Source organism: Dicentrarchus labrax, unplaced genomic scaffold (genome assembly GCF_905237075.1).
Source record: "Dicentrarchus labrax unplaced genomic scaffold, dlabrax2021, whole genome shotgun sequence".
Classification (NCBI taxonomy): domain Eukaryota; kingdom Metazoa; phylum Chordata; class Actinopteri; family Moronidae; genus Dicentrarchus; species Dicentrarchus labrax.
The window spans coordinates 10,049,925-10,075,635 of NW_026136713.1; the positions used below are offsets into that span (position 1 = coordinate 10,049,925).

At 42.5% G+C, this 25,711-nt stretch overlaps 2 protein-coding genes across 15 annotated transcripts in view; both read right to left on the bottom strand.

The window, feature by feature from the left end:
• LOC127374227 (protocadherin gamma-C5) overlaps positions 1 to 25,711 on the bottom strand; it is a 145,348-nt gene that overhangs the window by 68,523 nt on the left and 51,114 nt on the right. For 6 of the 14 annotated variants that reach the window (XM_051419324.1, XM_051419325.1, XM_051419330.1 and 3 more), the window contains one exon: positions 15,440 to 15,592. In XM_051419324.1, the coding sequence (XP_051275284.1) occupies positions 15,440 to 15,592 (153 nt within the window). Of the gene's footprint in view, positions 1 to 68; positions 2,486 to 3,081; positions 5,463 to 5,960; positions 8,585 to 9,075; positions 11,689 to 12,301; positions 14,870 to 15,439; positions 15,593 to 23,002; positions 25,633 to 25,711 lie in introns of those variants that run through there. The other 8 variants (XM_051419336.1, XM_051419331.1, XM_051419335.1 and 5 more) reach the window with 8 other exon arrangements.
• LOC127374258 (protocadherin beta-16-like) overlaps positions 5,590 to 25,711 on the bottom strand; it is a 41,403-nt gene continuing 21,281 nt past the window's right edge. Inside the window, exon 2 of the mRNA XM_051419406.1 lies at positions 5,590 to 5,960. Coding sequence (XP_051275366.1) covers positions 5,931 to 5,960 — 30 coding nt within the window. The 3' untranslated portion in view covers positions 5,590 to 5,930. The remainder of the gene's footprint in view (positions 5,961 to 25,711) is intronic.

Sequence of the window (25,711 nt, forward strand, 5' to 3'; positions counted from 1 at the left end):
AGCACGTTCTGACTACCAGCTCTGCGGAACTTACAGTCACTCTTTCTGGAGTCAGTCGTCCTGCACACCTCGTAATTGTACACGTGTTGGAGAGTCCCTGTCCCCAAAGTGTCTGAGTAACGTGGAGGATAATATGGAATCACAGGGAGATTGGAGTGATACAGGACGCGAGACTGTCTCCATCTGTAGATTTTCACTGATATAATAACCACTAAACACGTGATGAAGAGGAAGGAAACTACAGCCAAAGCCAACACTAAGTAAAAAGCCAGGTTGTCATTGTACTCCTTGTCGTGGGTAAAGTCAGTGAACTCCGACAGCACTTCAGGGAAGCTATCCGCCACCGCCACGTTAACAATGACTGTAGCTGAACGAGAGGGCTGCCCGTTGTCCTCCACTATAACAGTCAGTCTTTGTTTCACAGCATCTTTATCAGTGACTTGGCGGATAGTTCTTATTTCTCCATTCTGTAAGCCCACTTCAAACAGCGCCCTGTCTGTGGCTTTCTGCAGTTTATAGGAGAGCCAGGCATTCTGTCCAGAGTCCACATCAACAGCCACCACTTTAGTGACCAGATAGCCCACATCTGCTGAACGAGGCACCATCTCAGCCACCAGAGAGCCACCAGTCTGGACTGGGTACAGAACCTGAGGAGGGTTGTCGTTCTGGTCCTGAATCATTATTTTCACACTCACATTGCTACTGAGTGGAGGGGAGCCTCCATCCTGAGCTTTGACGCGGAACTGGAAATCTTTGATCTGCTCGTAGTCAAAAGAGCGCACTGCATGGATGACTCCACTATCAGCACTAACGGACACATATGAGGAGACTGGCACTCCGTTAACAGAGGAGTCCTCCAGTATGTAAGAAACACGGGCATTCTGGTTCCAGTCAGCGTCTCTGGCTTTCACTGTGAATATAGAGAGACCTGGTGTGTTGTTTTCTACAATGTAGGCCTCGTATGAGCTCCTCTCAAAAACAGGCGCGTTATCATTCACATCAGAGATCTGTAAGGTGAGAGTGACGCTGCTGGAGAGGGAGGGTACTCCCTCATCAGAGCAGGTCACTGTGATATTATACTCAGAGGCTGTCTCTCTGTCTAAATCACTGTCTGTCACGATGCTATAGAAATTACTAGATGTAGGTGTAATTGTAAATGGTATATTTTTATTAATTGCACACCGGACCTTCCCGTTCTCCTCAGAATCAGGATCATTTACACTCATTACAGCTACCACCGTGTTGGAACGAATATCTTCTTCTATTGAATTAGACGACGAAATTATATTTATAACGGGACTATTGTCATTAATATCACCTACATCAATGACCACTTTGCTTGAATCCGATAAACCTCCTCGGTCAACTGCCTCTATATCAATCTCATACTTTTTGGCTTTTTCATAATCAATAGGCCCATTTAATATAAGCTGACCGTCTTCGGTAACGTGGAACAATTTTGAAATGCTCCTCATACTATTTCCAATTACGTAGCTAACCTCACCATTCGAGCCTTTGTCTGCATCGGAGGCACTCACTTTTGTAATCAGTGTTCCCGTGACGGAGTTTTCTTTTACGTTTGCTTTGTAAATATTCTGCGTAAATACAGGAGCGTTATCATTAACGTCTAGTACAGTGATATGAATCTGCATGGTCCCAGACCTCTGCGGTTCTCCTCCATCTACAGCCGTCAACAATAATGATGCAAATTCCTGTTTCTCTCTGTCCAGAGGTTTCTGTAAAATCATTTCGACCTTTTTACCGCCATCAGACTGACTATGCAATTTAAGCATAAAATGATCATTGGGCTTCAGTGTATAGCTCTGTAGACCGTTCAGTCCTATATCAGGGTCTATTGCTTTCTCTAACATGAACTTAGAGCCGATGACTGCAGACTCGCTTATTTCAAAACGTCTCTCTTCCTTTTCGAATACGGGAGCATTGTCATTAATATCTGTGATTTCGACAGTGATCGGGAATATTTCTATCGGGCTTTCTAAGGCAATTTGAAAATGCAAAGCGCAAGGCGTTGTCTGGCCACAGAGAGCTTCGCGATCTATTCTCTCTTTGATAATGAGGAGTCCTTTTTCCTTGTTAAGCTGAATATATTCTGCACTGTCTCCTGTGTGGATACGAGCTCTACCCGCCTGCAGTCGTCTAACATCTAAACCTAAATCCTGAGCTATATTACCGACCAAGGAGCCTTTTGCCATTTCCTCGGGAATAGAGTAGCTGACCTGGCCGAGCACTGAACTGAGACAGAGGACCGTAAAAAACAACAGTACTTGCCCTCTCATTGTTCTTTTAGGCACATCCATCGAGCCAAACAAACGTGTTATCCTGCCTTTTGCAATCTGCGTTACGGATGCAAATCAAAAACGCAGAAGAGTCTTTTTAATCAAACACTGAAGACGAAATTATTCCCACTCGATATTCCGTACATGGTGTGTATCCACCTTCGACTGTGCGCTGTGCTTGGAGTCTTTCTCCCTTGTCAAGCGACAGGGGAAGTCCTACTTTATAAATATAAATTTAAAAGCCAAGACGCTGGTCAACAGCGGCCCACTGAGTTCACAATACGAAACTACATGAAAAAAAGAGGGGAAAAAAACACTGCTACCCCTTTACTTCTAAGGCCGCTGAATAAACCAGCAAAGCAAACTATATGAGGTGGGTTTTGAGACAAAACCGTGCAAAATAACACAATATGTTTTCAAAAATACTGACAACAAATATTGACGTATACAAAGGCAATAATACGCAGTGTGATGATAAGAAGGAAAACTTTTAGAAGTAAAAAAGATACAAGAAACAAGAGCGGCTGTTTTTTCACTGTCCAAGGTCCTGAAATGGCATATGCTATAATTGACAACACTGTAAAGTAAAAAGCACATATCAGTTTGATTATCAGAATTTTAACATTCTAACCTCTAGTGGAGAGTCTGGTTCATCCAGGATGCTCTTTTCACTCTGTATCCGCTGCATCGTCCCTGTAGAACTGGGGTCCATTATAAGCACGTTCTGACTACCAGCTCTGCCGAACTTACAGTCACTCTTTCTGGAGTCAGTCGTCCTGCACACCTCGTAATTGTACACGTGTTGGAGAGTCCCTGTCCCCAAAGTGTCTGAGTAACGTGGAGGATAATATGGAATAACAGGGAGATTGGAGTGATACAGGACGCGAGACTGTCTCCATCTGTAGATTTTCACTGATATAATAACCACTAAACACGTGATGAAGAGGAAGGAAACTACAGCCAAAGCCAACACTAAGTAAAAAGTCAGGCTGTCATTGTACTCCTTGTCGTGGGTAAAGTCAGTGAACTCCGACAGCACTTCAGGGAAGCTGTCCGCCACCGCCACGTTAACAATGACTGTAGCTGAACGAGAGGGCTGCCCGTTGTCCTCCACTATAACAGTCAGTCTTTGTTTCACAGCATCTTTATCAGTGACTTGGCGGATAGTTCTTATTTCTCCATTCTGTAAGCCCACTTCAAACAGCGCCCTGTCTGTGGCTTTCTGCAGTTTATAGGAGAGCCAGGCATTCTGTCCAGAGTCCACATCAACAGCCACCACTTTAGTGACCAGATAGCCCACATCTGCTGAACGAGGCACCATCTCAGCCACCAGAGAGCCACCAGTCTGGACTGGGTACAGAACCTGAGGAGGGTTGTCGTTCTGGTCCTGGATCATTATTTTCACACTCACATTGCTACTGAGTGGAGGGGAGCCTCCATCCTGAGCTTTGACGCGGAACTGGAAATCTTTGATCTGCTCGTAGTCTAAAGCGCGCACTGCATGAATGACTCCACTATCAGCACTAACGGACACATATGAGGAGACTGGCACTCCGTTAACAGAGGAGTCCTCCAGTATGTAAGAAACACGGGCATTCTGGTTCCAGTCAGCGTCTCTGGCTTTTACTGTGAATATAGAGAGACCTGGTGTGTTGTTTTCTACAATGTAGGCCTCATATGAGCTCCTCTCAAAAACAGGCGCGTTATCATTTACATCAGAGATCTGTAAGGTGAGAGTGACGCTGCTGGAGAGGGAGGGTACTCCTTCATCAGAGCAGGTCACTGTGATATTATACTCAGAGGCTCTCTCTCTGTCTAAATCACTGTCTGTTACCAAACTATAGAAATTATTTGATGTAAATTTAATTTCAAATGGGATATTTTCATTTATTACACAGTTGACTTTCCCATTAGTTTGAGAGTCAGGGTCATTTACGCTCATTAAAGCTATTACCGTTTTATGGGCCGAATCCTCTGGTACGGAGCCTGATGTTGATATCATATTCACAATTGGGCTATTGTCATTCACGTCAATTACATCAATTATTATCTTACTGGAATCAGAGAGTCCGCCTAGATCCATCGCCTCTATATCGATGTGATAATTTCTTTCCATTTCATAGTCTATTGGACCATCTAGTATCACATCTCCTTCACTATTAATGTGGAATAACTTTGACACAGTGTCCATGCTATTCCCGATGACGTAGGTCACCTCTCCATTTGAGCCTTTGTCTGCATCAGAAGCACTGACCTTAGTGACAAGTGTTCCTATTGCGGAGTTTTCTGTAAGGCTTGCTTTATAAACGGGTTTACTAAAAACAGGGGCATTGTCGTTTGCATCCAGTACAGCAACATGAATCTGCATTGTTCCGGTCCTTTGTGGTTCTCCTCCATCCTCCGCTGTCAAAATTAACGATATGTGTTCTTGTTTCTCTCGGTCCAACGGCTTTTGTAAAATCATTTCTACCTTTTTGCTTCCATCAGACTGAGTATGTAGTTTAAGCACAAAATTGTCACTCGGCTTTAGAGTGTATCTCTGAAGACCATTCAGTTCGATATCAGGGTCGATCGCTTTCTCTAGCATGAATTTAGAGCCGATGACCGCCGATTCGCTGATTTCAAACCGCCTCTCCTCCTTTTGAAATACGGGAGCATTGTCATTAACATCTGTGATTTCTACAGTAACTGGGAATAATTCTAGTGGGTTCTCTAATGTAATTTGAAAATGCAAAGCGCAAGGCGTTGTCTGTCTGCAGAGCGCTTCGCGGTCTATGTTTTCTTTTATGAGGAGGACTCCTCTTTCTCTGTTCAGCTCGATATACTGCACGCTGTCTCCCGTATAAATGCGAGCTTTGCCCGACTTGAGCCGTTTTAGATCTAAACCTAAATCTTGAGCTATTTTACCGACCAACGAGCCCTTTGTCATCTCCTCCGGAATTGAGTAGCTGACCTGCCCGATCACAGAACCGAGGCAGAAGATGGAGATTAACAACAGTACTTGCCGTTTCATTGTTCTGTCCGATACCTCAATTGCACCAAAACTACGTGTCCCGTTTTACAAGTAAAATCCAGTCACGTGCAATTTACAAACTGAAGAGAAACATGCTATTAATCCACAGATTAAAAATAGAGAATTTCAGCTCGAGATGTCCGTGGAGAGTATGGTCTGATCTCCTAAGTGTCCGTAATACGTATGTGACTGTGCCTCAGCAATACACCAGGATGATGACTGTGAGAATGTGTTACAAAAGCAATTCACAACTCACACATATTGGGCAACAGCGGCCCGATGAGTTCAAATCGTGAAAGTACACAAGAAAAACAGCAAGAATGGAAAATAAATCGAAATACTACATTCAGAAGAAACAATAAGAAAATTGCACAAAGCCTGCTCAACTTGTCAGAATAAATACATAAATTGATCATATGAGGATGCAGTCATATGGAATGGAAATTTGAGTAATGAATGAAATAGCCTAATACAGACAGTGAAAAAAACATGCTGAGGGAGCGTACAAAAGATAAACAATGTGGAACTGTGCTTTACTTTTCACTGTCCAAGGTGCTGAAAGTTCGCCAAGCTGACGCCTTTAAACAAACATATCAGTCTCATAACTGCGCGTTATCACTTCAGACAGAAATTAACCTTATATGACCAACCTCTAGAGGAGAGTCTGGTTCATCCAGGATGCTCTTTTCACTCTGTATCCGCTGCATCGTCCCTGTAGAACTGGGGTCCATTATCAGCACGTTCTGACTACCAGCTCTGCCGAACTTACAGTCACTCTTTCTGGAGTCAGTCGTCCTGCACACCTCGTAATTGTACACGTGTTGGAGAGTCCCTGTCCCCAAAGTGTCTGAGTAACGTGGAGGATAATATGGAATAACAGGGAGATTGGAGTGATACAGGACGCGAGACTGTCTCCATCTGTAGATTTTCACTGATATAATAACCACTAAACACGTGATGAAGAGGAAGGAAACTACAGCCAAAGCCAACACTAAGTAAAAAGTCAGGTTGTCATTGTACTCCTTGTCGTGTGTAAAGTCAGTGAACTCCGACAGCACTTCAGGGAAGCTGTCCGCCACCGCCACGTTAACAATGACTGTAGCTGAACGAGAGGGCTGCCCGTTGTCCTCCACTATAACAGTCAGTCTTTGTTTCACAGCATCTTTATCAGTGACTTGGCGGATAGTTCTTATTTCTCCATTCTGTAAGCCCACTTCAAACAGCGCCCTGTCTGTGGCTTTCTGCAGTTTATAGGAGAGCCAGGCATTCTGTCCAGAGTCAACATCAACAGCCACCACTTTAGTGACCAGATAGCCCACATCTGCTGAACGAGGCACCATCTCAGCCACCAGAGAGCCACCAGTCTGGACTGGGTACAGAACCTGAGGAGGGTTGTCGTTCTGGTCCTGGATCATTATTTTCACACTCACATTGCTACTGAGTGGAGGGGAGCCCCTATCTTGAGCTTTGACATGGAACTGGAAATCTTTGATCTGCTCGTAGTCAAAAGAGCGCACTGCATGGATGACTCCACTATCAGCACTAACGGACACATATGAGGAGACTGGCACTCCGTTAACTGAGGAGTCCTCCAGTATGTAAGAAATACGGGCATTCTGGTTCCAGTCAGCGTCTCTGGCTTTCACTGTGAATATAGAGAGACCTGGTGTGTTGTTTTCTACAATGTAGGCCTCATATGAGCTCTTCTCAAAAACAGGCGCGTTATCATTCACATCAGAGATCTGTAAGGTGAGAGTGACGCTGCTGGAGAGGGAGGGGACTCCCTCATCAGAGCAGGTCACTGTGATATTATATTGGGACGCGACCTCTCTATCTAAAGCTACCTCTGTAACTAAAGTATAAAATCCACTCATTGTGTTTTGTATTTTAAAAGGAATGTCATTGTTAATATTACACTTGACCTCTCCATTCCTCTCAGAGTCAGGGTCATTTACGCTCAGCATAGCAATAACAGTATTCTCAGGAGAGTCTTCTAAAATATTGTCTGATTTAGAGAGTATTTTCAGCTGAGGGCTGTTGTCATTGACATCAGTGACATCAATTAGGATCTTACTGGAATCAGAGAGTCCTCCATTATCTATAGCCTCGATATTAATTTGGAAGAGCTTGGCTTTTTCATAATCTATTTCACCAATCAAGATAACCTCTCCTGTTTTTCTATCAATCTGAAAGAGGTCGGATAGTCGACGCTTGCTATTTGAAATTGCGTATGATATTTCTCCATTAGAGCCTCCATCTTTGTCAGATGCACTAACAGTTATAATACTAGTTCCCCTCGGCGAATTCTCAGTTATTGTTGCTTTGTATACTGACTTAGTGAAAACCGGTGCATTGTCGTTTACATCTAACACGTTAACAGTTATCTGCATTGTACCTGACATACGGGGCTGTCCGCCATCTATAGCAGTTAATAACAGTGGTATCTGTGCCTGGTGCTCTCGATCTAGAGGCTTCTGCAGAACCATTTCCACCTTTTTACTTCCGTCCGCTTGATTCTCTAGTTTCAATGCAAAGTTGTTTGTTGGATTAAGCGAATAGCTTTGGAGATCATTTGCACCAATGTCAGCATCGATGGCTTTCTCCAGCACAAATTTAGACCCAACAACGGCGGACTCGCTGATTTCAAAACGTTTCTCACTCGAGGCAAAGCTGGGAGCATTGTCGTTAATGTCTGTGATTTCTATTGTTATGCGAAACAATTCCATCGGATTTTCCAAAATCATCTGTAAATGTAACGCACAGGGCGTCGTTTCTCCGCAGAGCGTTTCTCTGTCTATTCTCTCTTTGATAAGGAGGACTCCCCTCTCTCTATTCAGCTCGATATATTCTGCACTGTCTCCAGAATGAATACGAGCTCTCCCCGATTTGAGCCTTTTAACATCTAAACCTAAATCCTGAGCTAAATTAGAGACGACTGAACCCTTCTCCATTTCCTCGGGAATTGAATAGCTGACCTGCCCGAACACCGATGTGAGAGAGAGCACCAAGATGAACAACAGTACTTGCCGTCTCATTGTTTTGTCGGTATATTCCAGTGCGGTGTTAACAAAACTGTAATCCATATAAAAATTGTTAAAATTTCTGACCGTTTATCAAGGAAATGATCAACAAGAAATAGCAGCATTCACTGTCCGTGAGCAGTTTTCCATGTAAACGAGGATAGGCGGTTGGTGCCTGTTTTATTGTCTACCATGTCACAGTCAAAAGGGGAGGTACAGTTGCCATCCCTAGCGAAGACTGCCACACTCTGGCCAATAGCGGCCCTTTCTGTCCAATACACCAAACAGCAAATATTATGAAGAGGGGGATGAGAAATGTGGCCGGGCAGGGAACAACAAACTAAAACATTTGTCATTGTCATTATTATTATTATTGTTGTTGTTGTTGTTGTTAGTAGTAGTAGTAGTAGTAAGCCTAGAAGTACAACAGTATTAGTCTCCGTAAGATATTAGTCTGTGATATATATTTATGATTTAGCCACATAACTGTTTGCAGTAAAATACTGCAGTTTGTAATAGTGTAATCTGATGAAATTATGCGTATTGATTGAAGGTCCAAAAAGGATAAAATTGAACTACGAAAACCAAAACCTAGAACTTAACACTAATTACTTCTACTGATACTGTCCCACATACACAAATAATTAGCTTTTGTGTCAGAAAAAAAAGATAGATGTCACTTTACACACAGAAAATTATGTCATGATTTAAGGTTCAGTATTCAATGCAAGCATTGCAGTCTAACCTCTAGAGGAGAGTCTGGTTCATCCAGGATGCTCTTTTCACTCTGTATCCGCTGCATCGTCCCTGTAGAACTGGGGTCCATTATCAGCACGTTCTGACTACCAGCTCTGCCGAACTTACAGTCACTCTTTCTGGAGTCAGTCGTCCTGCACACCTCGTAATTGTACACGTGTTGGAGAGTCCCTGTCCCCAAAGTGTCTGAGTAACGTGGAGGATAATATGGAATCACAGGGAGATTGGAGTGATACAGGACGCGAGACTGTCTCCATCTGTAGATTTTCACTGATATAATGACCACTAAACACGTGATGAAGAGGAAGGAAACTACAGCCAAAGCCAACACTAAGTAAAAAGTCAGGTTGTCATTGTACTCCTTGTCGTGTGTAAAGTCAGTGAACTCCGACAGCACTTCAGGGAAGCTGTCCGCCACCGCCACGTTAACAATGACTGTAGCTGAACGAGAGGGCTGCCCGTTGTCCTCCACTATAACAGTCAGTCTTTGTTTCACAGCATCTTTATCAGTGACTTGGCGGATAGTTCTTATTTCTCCATTCTGTAAGCCCACTTCAAACAGCGCCCTGTCTGTGGCTTTCTGTAGTTTATAGGAGAGCCAGGCATTCTGTCCAGAGTCCACATCAACAGCCACCACTTTAGTGACCAGATAGCCCACATCTGCTGAACGAGGCACCATCTCAGCCACCAGAGAGCCACCAGTCTGGACTGGGTACAGAACCTGAGGAGGGTTGTCGTTCTGGTCCTGAATCATTATTTTCACACTCACATTGCTACTGAGTGGAGGGGAGCCTCCATCCTGAGCTTTGACGCGGAACTGGAAATCTTTGATCTGCTCGTAGTCAAAAGAGCGCACTGCATGGATGACTCCACTATCAGCACTAACGGACACATATGAGGAGACTGGCACTCCGTTTACAGAGGAGTCCTCCAGTATGTAAGAAACACGGGCATTCTGGTTCCAGTCAGCGTCTCTGGCTTTCACTGTGAATATAGAGAGACCTGGTGTGTTGTTTTCTACAATGTAGGCCTCATATGAGCTCTTCTCAAAAACAGGCGCGTTATCATTCACGTCAGAGATGTGTAAGGTGAGAGTGACGCTGCTGGAGAGGGAGGGTACTCCCTCATCAGAGCAGGTCACTGTGATATTATACTCAGAGGCTGTCTCTCTGTCTAAATCACTGTCTGTCACTAAACTATAGAAATTATTTGATGATGACTTTATAGTCAAAGGGGTGTTATCGTTGATAAAACAGTGAACTTTACCGTTTTCATTTGAATCCGGGTCCTGAACGTTCATCATTGCTACAACGGTATTCAGTTTGGAGTGTTCAGATATCATGTTTGATTTAGACATAATATTAATGGTTGGTTTGTTGTCATTCATATCAACCACTTCAACTATGACTTTACACGAATCTGTAAGTCCACCATCATCACTTGCACGTATGTTAATATGATAATTCCGGGCATTTTCATAATCAATGTTTCCAATCAATTTAATTTCACCGCTCTCTTCGTTTATCTGAAACAGTACATGGGCTTGATCTAAACTATTTGTTATCAAATATTTTATTCTACCATTAATTCCATAATCTGCATCTGACGCAGTAACGCTGGTGACAACCGTCCCCTCTGAGGCATTTTCAAAAACAGTGGCTGTGTAGGTAGACTGTGTGAAAACAGGTGCATTATCATTGGCATCTAACACCGTGATGAAAATCCGAATTGTTCCTGACATTTGCGGGTCTCCTCCGTCAAAAGCTGTTAAAACTAAATATATCGACTCTTCTTTTTCTCTGTCAAGGGACTTTTGTAAAACCATTTCAACCTTTTCTGTTCCATCACCTTGACTGTCCCGTTTCAGTACAAAATTGTCGGTAGGTTTAAGCTCGTATTTTTGCAGACCATTTTTACCGACATCAAGATCTATTGCTCTGTCTAATACAAATTTTGCTCCAATTACAGCTGATTCGCTGATTTTAAAACTGACTTCATTTTCTTCAAAGGTGGGAGGATTGTCATTTACATCGGTAATCTCGACTGTGATACTGTAGAACTCCATGGGGTTCTCCAAAATGATCTGAAAATGTAAAGCACAAGGCGTAGTCTGTCTGCAAATCGCTTCCCTGTCTATTCTGTCTTTGATAAGGAGGACTCCTCGTTCTTTATTTAGCTCGATGTATCCCGTACTGTCTCCGGTATAGACGCGAGCGTTACCTGATTTCAGTCGTTTTATATCTAAACCTAAATCCTGAGCAATATTACCGACTAAAGAGCCACTCGGCATTTCCTCAGGGATTGAGTAGCTGACTTGACCGAGCACTGAAGTGAGATGAAGCACCAAGGAAAACAACAGTACTTGCCGTCTCATTGTTCTGTCCGACATTTTCCTTGCGAAATTTAATAGGACGAATTTTGTTCCACGATGAGCGGATATTTATGGTCCATCACTTTTGATAAAAACACGAGTATATGGTGCTACTCCACAATCGTCCAAATCGGTAAGGAAAACAGAAGCTTCAGCACTGTCTCGTTTAACTGAACGCCGACGATACAACACTGTCTGCCTTTCTCTCTCTGATATCATCATGATGGGGGAGGTTTCTCTTCAAATCCTCCGTGAAACATCAACAGACTGGCCAACAGCGGCCCTAAGAGTACACAGTAATGAACTACAGAAAACGCCAGGAGAAAAAGAAAACTACTCTTGATAATAATATTCTCTAAGTACGAAGAGCAAATGGCAATCAAATAATTCATAAAATACATGCAAAACTGTATAATTGATGGGTTACTTTATATTTTAGTTAAAAACGTAAATAGTGACTTCGGTTATGACAGGGAAAAGGACATACTACGAAGTCATGTGATATACTGAAGTAGAGTTACATTCAAATTATAGTTTGTGCCACCGGTATGTAGTACCAAAATATTTGTAAACCCTTACTTCACATGTTTTTGTAAAAGTGTTCACTCTACAATATATAGATAGACAGCCCAGTGGAAACAGCATTAAACACACACACACACACACACACACACACACACACACACACACACACACACACACGCAGAAAGATTCTAGGGACACACTAAAGCCTCTGTCCATGGTGCTGATTTCGAACAAGCGCTAAATGGCGCCTAGTGGGGAAATGATCAGACACAGAGAACATGTACACAGGTTACATCTGAAATTAATCCATATGACCAACCTCTAGAGGAGAGTCTGGTTCATCCAGGATGCTCTTTTCACTCTGTATCCGCTGCATCGTCCCTGTAGAACTGGGGTCCATTATCAGCACGTTCTGACTACCAGCTCTGCCGAACTTACAGTCACTCTTTCTGGAGTCAGTCGTCCTGCACACCTCGTAATTGTACACGTGTTGGAGAGTCCCTGTCCCCAAAGTGTCTGAGTAACGTGGAGGATAATATGGAATCACAGGGAGATTGGAGTGATACAGGACGCGAGACTGTCTCCATCTGTAGATTTTCACTGATATAATAACCACTAAACACGTGATGAAGAGGAAGGAAACTACAGCCAAAGCCAACACTAAGTAAAAAGTCAGGTTGTCATTGTACTCCTTGTCGTGTGTAAAGTCAGTGAACTCCGACAGCACTTCAGGGAAGCTGTCCGCCACCGCCACGTTAACAATGACTGTAGCTGAACGAGAGGGCTGCCCGTTGTCCTCCACTATAACAGTCAGTCTTTGTTTCACAGCATCTTTATCAGTGACTTGGCGGATAGTTCTTATTTCTCCATTCTGTAAGCCCACTTCAAACAGCGCCCTGTCTGTGGCTTTCTGCAGTTTATAGGAGAGCCAGGCATTCTGTCCAGAGTCCACATCAACAGCCACCACTTTAGTGACCAGATAGCCCACATCTGCTGAACGAGGCACCATCTCAGCCACCAGAGAGCCACCAGTCTGGACTGGGTACAGAACCTGAGGAGGGTTGTCGTTCTGGTCCTGGATCATTATTTTCACACTCACATTGCTACTGAGTGGAGGGGAGCCTCCATCCTGAGCTTTGACGCGGAACTGGAAATCTTTGATCTGCTCGTAGTCAAAAGAGCGCACTGCATGGATGACTCCACTATCAGCACTAACGGACACATATGAGGAGACTGGCACTCCGTTAACAGAGGAGTCCTCCAGTATGTAAGAAACACGGGCATTCTGGTTCCAGTCAGCGTCTCTGGCTTTCACTGTGAATATAGAGAGACCTGGTGTGTTGTTTTCTACAATGTAGGCCTCATATGAGCTCCTCTCAAAAACAGGCGCGTTATCATTCACGTCAGAGATCTGTAAGGTGAGAGTGACGCTGCTGGAGAGGGAGGGTACTCCCTCATCAGAGCAGGTCACTGTTATATTATACTGAGACGAGACCTCTCTATCTAAAGCTACCTCTGTAACTAAAGTATAAAATCCATTTAATGTAGTCTGTATTTTGAAGGGAATGTTACCGTCTATATTACACTCTACCTCTCCGTTATTCTCTGAATCTGGATCATTTACACTTAACATAGCTATAACAGTGTTTGGAGGAGAGTCCTCTAATATGGATTCTGATTTAGAAACAATGTTTATATGAGGATTATTATCATTTATATCAATAACATCAACTATTACTTTTGTTGAATCAGAGAGTCCACCGCTGTCTACAGCTTCAATATCCATTTGATAATTTTTTGCCTTTTCATAATCTAGTTCACCGATCAGGATAATTTCACCAGTTTTCGAATTAATCTTAAATAATTCAGATAAAACACGTTTGCTGGTAGATATCAGATATGATACTTCTCTGTTCGAGCCGATGTCTTTATCAGATGCACTTACAGTAGTTACGCTGGTGCCTTTGGGAGAATTTTCTAGTATTTTTGCTCTATAAAGCGGTTTAGCGAATGTAGGTGCGTTGTCATTCACATCTAATACATTGACAAATATCTGCATTGTCCCTGACATCTGCGGCTCTCCTCCATCTACAGCAGTTAATAACAGCGATATGTATTCCTGCTTTTCTCGATCTAAAGGCTTCTGTAGAACCATCTCTACCTTTTTACTACCATCTGCCTGATTTTCTAGTTTTAATACAAAGTTATCAGTTGGAGTAAGAGAGTATTGTTGTAAGCCATTATTGCCGATGTCAGAATCAATAGCTTTCTCTAATATGAATTTCGATCCTATCACAGCGGACTCGCTGATTTCAAAGCGTTTTTCTGCATTAGTAAAACTGGGGGTATTATCGTTTATGTCCGTAATCTCCACCGTTACACGAAACAATTCCATTGGGTTTTCCAGAATTAACTGGAAATGTAAAGCACAAGGCGTCGTCTCGCCACATAAAGCCTCTCTGTCGATTCTCTCTTGGATAAGGAGGACTCCCCTTTCTTTATTCAACCCGATGTATTCTACACTGGCTCCTGTATAGACACGAGCCTTACCTGATTTCAGCCTTTTAAGATCTAAACCTAAATCATTCGCTATGTTACCAACTACAGATCCTTTGGTCATTTCTTCGGGAATGGAATAGCTGACCTGCCCGAGCACGTAGCTGAGACATAGGACCGAGAGAAACAACAGTACTTGCCGTCTCATTGTTCTGTCCGACGTCGTTTCCTGAACCATTAAGACAAAAGCATTTCCAATGCAGTAAAAACGAACGCAGATAACAAAAAACAGTCGGTAATCCGAATATAGGAAGAAAAACAGTGTATCCAGTTATATCATTCCTCGCAGAGCGCTTTATGAGCGCAGACCATGTATTCTGCCTTTATCTGAGTATGTCCAACGCATCGACATGGAGGGGCAGGACACAAACAGAAAAAATAACGCCTAGTTCATCGCAACACGCTTGCCAACAGCGACCCTTTGAGTTGAAAGTACAAATTACAACAAGACGTATCACAGAAACACTTTAGTGCAAAGAGACACTGGTAATAAAGCTGAACTAAAAACAGATTTAATTTGGCCATTGATTTAGTATAATTATGTTTCCCAAAACACAGACTTTGATAACACTGTAGTGAAGAGGTTTAGTAACATATCTGAATGCTGTAATCACAAAAGCAGTGTTTCAAATTGTGGACTACATGAGAAGAAGATATGAGGAAGAAACGGAAAATAAAAACACAACTCACGGGTAAACTTAATGGTGTTAGCGGACTTAAGTGTCGCTGTCCATGGTGCTGAATAATGGGAACATAGAAGCATTATCTACATTTTTCAAGGATTTATATATGCTCTGTCTCAGACTGTTGCTGATAGCAGTGTCTTATGATATAAATGAACCAGTACCACCAGTTTGATTTGCATGAAAACGAAACATTGTCATTGTTATAAATGTCTAACCTCTAGAGGAGAGTCTGGTTCATCCAGGATGCTCTTTTCACTCTGTATCCGCTGCATCGTCCCTGTAGAACTGGGGTCCATTATCAGCACGTTCTGACTACCAGCTCTGCCGAACTTACAGTCACTCTTTCTGGAGTCAGTCGTCCTGCACACCTCGTAATTGTACACATGTTGGAGAGTCCCTGTCCCCAAAGTGTCTGAGTAACGTGGAGGATAATATGGAATCACAGGGAGATTGGAGTGATACAGGACGCGAGACTGTCTCCATCTGTAGATTTTCACTGATATAATAACCACTAAACATGTGATGAAGAGGAAGGAAACTACAGCCAAAGCCAACACTAAGTAAAAAGTCAGGTTGTCATTGTACTCCTTGTCGTGTGTAAAGTCAGTGAACTCCGACAGCACTTCAGGGAAGCTGTCCGCCACCGCCACGTTAACAATGACTGTAGCTGAACGAGAGCGCTGCCCGTTGTCCTCCACTATAACAGTCAGTCTTTGTTTCACAGCATCTTTATCAGTGACTTGGCGGATAGTTCTTATTTCTCCATTCTGTAAGCCCACTTCAAACAGCGCCCTGTCTGTGGCTTTCTGCAGTTTATAGGAGAGCCAGGCATTCTGTCCAAAGTCCACATCAACAGCCACCACTTTAGTGACCAGATAGCCCACATCTGCTGAACGAGGCACCATCTCAGCCACCAGAGAGCCACCAGTCTGGACTGGGTACAGAACCTGAGGAGGGTTGTCGTTCTGGTCCTGGATCATTATTTTCACACTCACATTGCTACTGAGTGGAGGGGAGCCTCCATCCTGAGCTTTGACGCGGAACTGGAAATCTTTGATCTGCTCGTAGTCTAAAGCGCGCACTGCATGAATGACTCCACTATCAGCACTAACGGACACATATGAGGAGACTGGCACTCCGTTAACAGAGGAGTCCTCCAGTAAGTAAGAAACACGGGCATTCTGGTTCCAGTCAGCGTCTCTGGCTTTCACTGTGAATATAGAGAGACCCGGTGTGTTGTTTTCTACAATGTAGGCCTCATATGAGCTCCTCTCGAAAACAGGCGCGTTATCATTCACATCAGAGATCTGTAAGGTGAGAGTGACGCTGCTGGAGAGGGAGGGTACTCCTTCATCAGAGCAGGTCACTGTGATATTATACTCAGAGGCTCTCTCTCTGTCTAATTCACTGTCTGTTACTAGGCTAAAGAATTTTTTCGACGTTGTTTTCATCAGAAATGGCATGTGTTCTTTGATACTACACGAAACTTTACCATTTTCTCCAGAGTCAGGATCTTCAACATTAAATATAGTTATGACAGTTCCTGTCCTAGAATCTTCTGATATTGAATTAGTTTTAGACATAATATTAATAGACGGGTGATTGTCGTTCGTATCGGTCACCTCTACAATAATTTTACACGAATCTGTTAGTCCTCCATCATCACTAGCTTGTACGTGTATTTCATATTGCTGTGCCTTTTCATAATCCAGGTTTCCAGATAAAGCTACAACACCATTTTCTTCGTCGATTTTAAACATAAGAGGGACATCATCCAAAGTGTTTGTAATTGAATACGACACTTTGCCATTGGAACCTTGATCTGCATCTATAGCATTAACGGTACTCAAAACTGTGCCTTTTGGAGCAGTCTCCGCTATAGTAACCTTATATACTTCCTGCGTAAATACTGGGGCATTGTCATTAACGTCTAACACTGAAATTTCTACTCGCATTGTTCCCGACAGCTGAGGATCACCGCCGTCAATAGCTGTGAGGGTTAAAGAGAGGTGCTCTTGCGCCTCTCGGTCTAGATGTTTTTGCAAAACCATCTCCACTTTTTTACTCCCATCTTGCTGATTTTGGAGTTTGAGATGAAAATTATCTGTAGGTTTCAGCGAATAACTCTGCAATCCGTTCACACCCACATCTAGATCCATAGCTCTTTCTAGCACAAATTTTGCCCCAATCACAGCCGACTCACTGATCCTAAATTTCATCTCATCCTTTTTAAAGCTGGGCGCATTATCGTTAATGTCATTTATTTCGACTGTGACAGTAAAGAATTCAATCGGGTCTTCCAGTGTAATTTGAAGATGTAAAGCGCAAGGTGTTGTCTGTCCACATAGCGACTCTCTGTCGATTCTCTCTTTCACAAGCAGGACTCCTCTGTCTTTATTCAGCTCGATGTATTCTGCATTGTCCCCTGTATATATGCGAGCTTTACCGGACTTCAATCTTTTCACGTCTAAACCTAAATCCAGCGCTATGTTACCAACTAGAGAGCCTTTTGACATTTCCTCAGGAATGGAGTATGTGACCTGCCCGAACACTGAGCTGAGGGAAAAAATCGAGATGAACAACAGTACTTGCCGTCTCATTGTTCTGTCCCACATTTTATCTTCGACAAAAACTGTAGATGTAAAGAGATATTCCAAAGCGAGATATACCAAAGTGATCCAGAGAAAGATTGATGACCTTCGTGTATCTGCAGTCCGAAATAAATGAATCGCAGCGCGGATATCTCCCGGTTTTGACAACGACGCTTGTGTGCTGTATGTGTGTCTCTTTCTCTGTTAAATGTAACAAATGATGGGAGGAAGCTTCTACACTGGCCAACAGCGGCCCTGAGAGTCCAAACACATGCAGTGCAGAAAACTACACAATGCAGTCGAAGAAAGAAATATACCTTTCAGCTATTAAAAAAAGAAAAATTAATCAAACAACGCCATATTTTCTAAGAAATTAAATAATATGTAACTTCTGAATTAAAAGGACATATGATATTATGCAGATAACCACATGGGGAGTTCAGTTACTGCATTTGGTAAGTATGTCGTTTTTTTTAATTAAGAGTAATCCTGGAACAAAGAATACATGGGTCTTGTGGAGTTGTTCAGTAACAGTTAAATCCTAAAATCTTATCTCTTAAATAAATGCCAACTTACTATGAACTTAACAGTCCCCTTTTAATTGAAGACAGAGATGAAATTCAAATAATGAAGTGATTAGTCTCTTACAAGGAAATCATAAAAAAATATATCATCAAATGTTGGTAAATCATTTACATTATATGTGATTAATAATCTCTTTGGCAGTTAAGATGATAAACTGACCACTGGAAAGAAACATACAGGCTATCCTTCAGTAGCTTGATAACTTAAAATCTTGTCAGCAATGACCAGAACCAAGCTGATAATTTAGGCAACTAAAAATGTTCACCGGAAGTAGTTTTTTTCTGCAGAAATGGAGCACAAGGCGACTCATCACCATATTCACAGGTAGACAATGCAAACAACATGCTCAGCAAGGATAACTCTGGTAGGAATATGTTTTAAATTAATCCATTCACCAAACAAGTACAGCCAGAACAACAGTTCAGTCTCATGCTAGTAGGTGTTTCTGGTCTGAATAGAAAAGATACTGAAGAACTCATTGTAGACAATTTCAATAATGCCCCCCAGAAGATCAGTAGGTATCCTCATGTTTTTCCTGGGTAACTTAAATATGGTCACATCTTCCCCCACTATTTAACAATATACTATTTGGAACAATTGTCTCTAAATGCACAATTCTTCACCTGTTACACTGGATATCTTTTGCAGTATCCCTCTCAAGGTAGCACTATCCACGACAATGGTGCTAAATGCACAATATATCTCCCAGTAGGCAAGACCCATGGTTTAAAAGATGTGAGGCTGTTTCAGTGTTGCAATGGTGCAAATAATTGGTATACTTATTCCGAAAGAGATTAATAAACAAAAGTCACATGTGCCTTTATCAAATATTATATTAAAATCCACAAAGGTGGAAACAGCTGATGAAAAAGTGCACAATAAAATAAAAACTGAAAATTGATCTAGTTTTTGAGTTTACAAGAAGTCCACAGTCAAAAATCTTTTCATAAATCAGATAAAGACAGATCTCATTTCATTTAAATTAGACTATTTGAAAAAACACTTTTTGATGTGGGCTGAGTTTTCTATACAGTCTAGAAAAAATAAGTTGCCAGTACAATCTGAAGCTTGGCTTGAATGAAACAATCTTGAAAAAGTCTACCTCATCTAAGTCTCACACATTTACAATTTCCAATATTGGGTGATCTAACAAGGGACAAGTCAGCCAAAACAAGACTGTTCTTTGTGTCATTCTGTAATTTTCTAAAGACATTTCTTCATGTAAATTTCCTATTAAATGTTTAACAAACTTAGCAAACAACACAGTCACAAAAAAAGCTGATACTGGACAGTTCCGTAAAATCCGGGATTTATACCCACTGTTTTCACACCCCCAACGTATGGTTAAAATATAAAGAACAAAACTTAAATGTTACTGAATTTAGCAGTCACGACATTCAACTGTGAGTGGCTCATGAACGTTTCTTTAGAAAAGGTAGGTTGTAAGGATGGAAAACTAAGAAGAAAGCACAAGTCATTACATTATGATTCCAAGATTTGCAAGAGGCCCAAGTTTAGTGTGTAACATAATAAATAGATGCAAAAAGTGCTGCCATTAAAGGAGTAATGCAAAACTTTGTGTCACTCCATGAGACTAACCTCTAGAGGAGAGTCTGGTTCATCCAGGATGCTCTTTTCACTCTGTATCCGCTGCATCGTCCCTGTAGAACTGGGGTCCATTATCAGCACGTTCTGACTACCAGCTCTGCCGAACTTACAGTCACTCTTTCTGGAGTCAGTCGTCCTGCACACCTCGTAATTGTACACGTGTTGGAGAGTCCCTGTCCCCAAAGTGTCTGAGTAACGTGGAGGATAATATGGAATCACAGGGAGATTGGAGTGATACAGGACGCGAGACTGTCTCCATCTGTAGATTTTCACTGATACAATAACCACTAAACACGTGATGAAGAGGAAGGAAACTACAGCCAAAGCCAACACTAAGTAAAACGTCAGGTTGTCATTGTACTCCTTGTCGTGTGTAAAGTCAGTGAACTCCGACAGCACTTCAGGGAAGCTGTCTGCCACCGCCACGTTAACAATGACTGTAGCTGAACGAGAGGGCTGCCCGTTGTCCTCCACTATAACAGTCAGTCTTTGTTTCACAGCATCTTTATCAGTGACTTGGCGGATAGTTCTTATTTCTCCATTCTGTAAGCCCACTTCAAACAGCGCCCTGTCTGTGGCTTTCTGCAGTTTATAGGAGAGCCAGGCATTCTGTCCAGAGTCCACATCAACAGCCACCACTTTAGTGACCAGATAGCCCACATCTGCTGAACGAGGCACCATCTCAGCCACCAGAGAGCCACCAGTCTGGACTGGGTACAGAACCTGAGGAGAGTTGTCGTTCTGGTCCTGGATCATTATTTTCACACTCACATTGCTACTGAGTGGAGGGGAGCCTCCATCCTGAGCTTTGACGCGGAACTGGAAATCTTTGATCTGCTCGTAGTCAAAAGAGCGCACTGCATGGATGACTCCACTATCAGCACTAACGGACACATATGAGGAGACTGGCACTCCGTTAACTGAGGAGTCCTCCAGTATGTATGAAACACGGGCATTCTGGTTCCAGTCAGCGTCTCTGGCTTTCACTGTGAATATAGAGACACCTGGTGTGTTGTTTTCTACAATGTAGGCCTCATATGAGCTCCTCTCAAAGACAGGCGCGTTATCATTCACATCAGAGATCTGTAAGGTGAGAGTGACGCTGCTGGAGAGGGAGGGGACTCCCTCATCAGAGCAGGTCACTGTGATATTATACTGAGAAGCTCTCTCTCTGTCCAGTTCACTGTCTGTCACTAAACTATAGAAGTCATTTGAAGAAGTTGTAATAGTAAATGGTATGTTGCCATTTATTCTGCAGTTCACTTGACCATTGTTACTTGAATCTGGGTCAAGGACACTGAACATAACTATAACTGTATTTTGGGGAGAGTCTTCTGGGATTGAATCAGATTTTGAAAGTATACTGATTACAGGCTTATTATCATTAATATCTATAACATCAACAATAATCTTACTTGAATCAGAAAGACCACCACTGTCTTTAGCCTCAATATCAATTTGGTAATACTTGGCTTTTTCAAAGTCAACTGCCCCAACTAATGTTACTTCACCGTTTTCATTGATTGTAAATATATCAGACATACTGTCCATAGTGGTCGATACTGAATAAGAAACTTCCCCGTTTGTTCCTTTATCTGCATCAGAAGCACTGACTGTTGTTAAGGTTGTCCCTTTCTGAGAATTTTCCGCTATGGCTGCTTTGTAAACCGACTGCATAAAAACAGGAGCATTGTCGTTTACATCAAGCACGGTCACATAAATCTTAACTGTACCAGACATCTGAGGTTCTCCTCCATCTACAGCTGTTAACAACAATGATATCTGTTCCTCTTTCTCTCGATCTAACGGCGTGTGTAACACCATTTCTACCTTTTTATTTCCATCTGCATGACTCTGTATTTTCAGTAAAAAATTGTCTGTAGGTTTCAAGGTGTAATTTTTCAGGCCATTTACGCCAATGTCTGCATCAACCGCTCTCTCTAACACAAATTTAGATCCTGTAACAGCAGATTCGCTAATTTCAAAGCGTTTCTCGTTATTTTTAAAACTCGGGCTGTTGTCGTTGATGTCGGTAATCTCTACTGTTATTCTAAAAAGCTGCATTGGGTTTTCTAGAATAATCTGCAAATGTAAAGCACAAGGCGTCGTCTGTCTGCAGAGCGACTCTCTGTCGATTCTCTCTTTCACAAGCAGGACTCCTCTGTCTCTACTCAGCTCGATGTATTCTGCACTGTCGCCCGTAAATATGCGGGCTTTACCGGACTTCAGTCTTTTCACATCCAGACCTAAATCCCGTGCTATGTTGCCCACTACAGAACCCTTTGCCATTTCTTCCGGAATAGAGTAGCTGACTTGACCGAGAACCGAACCAAAAGAGAGGATCGAGATGAATAACAGTACTTGCCGTCTCATTGTTCTATCCACAGTTTAGGTTGCGCAAAGAAAGGGTGTTAAAATCCGTTTCACAATACAAATATCTCCATGTGAAAATAAAATACATGAAATGAATCCCGGTACAATCCCAAATTTTTTGAAGCAGAGTCTATAATCTCAATATGTCCATCTAAACGGCAATCTGTCCGTGAACGGTGCTTTCCCCCCTTTTCTTTCTCTGAAATAACTACATGACATGGGAGGATCTGTTTAAAACCCTGCCTACATCTACAACACATTGACCAACAGCGGCCCATGGAGTTGATACAATGATATTACAAGAAGGGTAGACCTAATATCAGTTTAAATAGATTAAGAAGATGCATTATTACTGGAAAAAATAAAACCACTTTAAAATGAATAATAAAAATCATATAATTCACAAATATGATAGGAGTAATAAGAATAAGTATGAAAACTATGCTTGATAAACACAAGTGAAAGCACATTATTCCAACTGTATAATAAGAGAGAAGAGAGAGAAAAAGTGGAAGTGTGTTAGTGCCTCTGTCCGAGGTGCTGAAATTAAGTTGTCAGCGAGCAGATATACTGTATTTAAACATACAGCTTTGACAGAAACCAAAGGGAAACATTTCTAACCTCTAGAGGAGAGTCTGGTTCATCCAGGATGCTCTTTTCACTCTGTATCCGCTGCATCGTCCCTGTAGAACTGGGGTCCATTATCAGCACGTTCTGACTACCAGCTCTGCCGAACTTACAGTCACTCTTTCTGGAGTCAGTCGTCCTGCACACCTCGTAATTGTACACGTGTTGGAGAGTCCCTGTCCCCAAAGTGTCTGAGTAACGTGGAGGATAATATGGAATCACAGGGAGATTGGAGTGATACAGGACGCGAGACTGTCTCCATCTGTAGATTTTCACTGATATAATAACCACTAAACACGTGATGAAGAGGAAGGAAACTACAGCCAAAGCCAACACTAAGTAAAACGTCAGGTTGTCATTGTACTCCTTGTCGTGTGTAAAGTCAGTGAACTCCGACAGCACTTCAGGGAAGCTGTCCGCCACCGCCACGTTAACAATGACTGTAGCTGAACGAGAGGGCTGCCCGTTGTCCTCCACTATAACAGTCAGTCTTTGTTTCACAGCATCTTTATCAGTGACTTGGCGGATAGTTCTTATTTCTCCATTCTGTAAGCCCACTTCAAACAGCGCCCTGTCTGTGGCTTTCTGCAGTTTATAGGAGAGCCAGGCATTCTGTCCAGAGTCCACATCAACAGCCACCACTTTAGTGACCAGATAGCCCACATCTGCTGAACGAGGCACCATCTCAGCCACCAGAGAGCCACCAGTCTGGACTGGGTACAGAACCTGAGGAGGGTTGTCGTTCTGGTCCTGGATCATTATTTTCACACTCACATTGCTACTGAGTGGAGGGGAGCCTCCATCCTGAGCTTTAACGCGGAACTGGAAATCTTTGATCTGCTCGTAGTCAAAAGAGCGCACTGCATGGATGACTCCACTATCAGCACTAACGGACACATATGAGGAGACTGGTACTCCGTTAACAGAGGAGTCCTCCAGTATGTAAGAAACACGGGCATTTTGGTTCCAGTCAGCGTCTCTGGCTTTCACTGTGAATATAGAGAGACCTGGTGTGTTGTTTTCTACAATGTAGGCCTCATATGAGCTCCTCTCAAAAACAGGCGCGTTATCATTCACATCAGAGATCTGTAAGGTGAGAGTGACGCTGCTGGAGAGGGAGGGTACTCCCTCATCAGAGCAGGTCACTGTGATATTATACTCAGAGGCTCTCTCTCTGTCTAAATCACTGTCTGTCACTAAACTATAGAAATTATTTGTGGATGTTTTCAAAATGAATGGTACGTTTTCGCTTATAAAACATAGCACTTTTCCATTTTCTCCGGTGTCCTTGTCCTCTATGTTTATCATTGTAACGACAGTACTGAGTTTGGCATCCTCTGATATTACAGTTGACTTTGACATTATGTTTATTTCAGGATTGTTGTCATTTACATCCTGTACATCAACAATCAATTTACAAGAATCAGTGAGTCCCCCGTCGTCACTAGCACGTACATTTATTTGGAAATTACGGGACTCTTCAAAATCTACATTTCCAATTAGAGTAACTTCCCCGTTTTCCCTGTTTATCTTAAACATTTTCCTGACATCATCTAATGTATTCGTAATTGAATAAGTAATTTTACCGTTAGAGCCTTGATCTGCATCTGAGGCTGTAACAGTGGCAACAACTGTTCCTTTAGGTGAATTCTCAGTAACTGTAGCCTTGTATGTTTGCTGTGTAAAAACGGGGGCATTATCATTAACGTCTAAAACTGTGATGATAATCAGCATCGTTCCTGACATCTGCGGCTCTCCTCCATCTACAGCCGTTAACACGAGAGATATCTGCTCTTGTTTCTCTCTGTCTAAAGGCTTCTGCAGCACCATTTCAACGTTTTTATTCCCATCAGCGTTATTGTGCAGTTTCAGAGCGAAATTATCTGTTGGTTTTAATTCGTACCTTTGAAGATCATTCATGCCGACATCAAGATCCACAGCTCTTTCTAGGACAAATTTTGCTCCGGTGATCGCGGACTCACTTATTTTAAATTTGATTTCCCCTTCTTCAAAGGTTGGTGCATTATCATTAATATCAGTGATCTGGACTGTAACGCTGTAAAATTCCATCGGATTCTCTAAAATAATCTGAAAATGTAAAGCGCAAGGCGTCGTCTGTCTGCAGAGCGCCTCTCTGTCGATTCTCTCTTTAACAAGGAGGACTCCTCTTTCTCTGTTCAGCTCGATGTACTCGTCGCTGTCTCGGGTATAAATTCGAGCTTTACCAGAAGTCAAACGTTTGGTTTCTAAACCTAAATCTTGTGCTATATTACCTACTAAAGACCCTTTCGACATTTCCTCCGGTATTGTGTAGCTGACCTGTCCAATTACCGAGCCAAGGGAAAGGAGACAGATAAACAACAGCGCTTGTCCTTTCATTGTTCTATCCGAGTAGTTTACCAACAAGGTTCCACAGTCCGGCTATATATCCCAGAAAGTCAAATCCAGTGCAGTGTCGAACATCAATTTCGAGGCTATATAATCCAAACAGCGGAAAGAAATGTGTCGGAGGTCGTGGCTGTTATCAGATATTCTACAAACCCCGAATGTCTGTTGTTCCCCGTCGTGCTCTCTCTTCATTATGTCGATGTTACATGGGAGGTGCTGCTACAACCCTACTCTGAGCCGTGCACACTCTGGTCAACAGCGGCCCTAAGAGTTCATAATACAAAACTGCAGACAACCAAAATGAAATAATCTGTC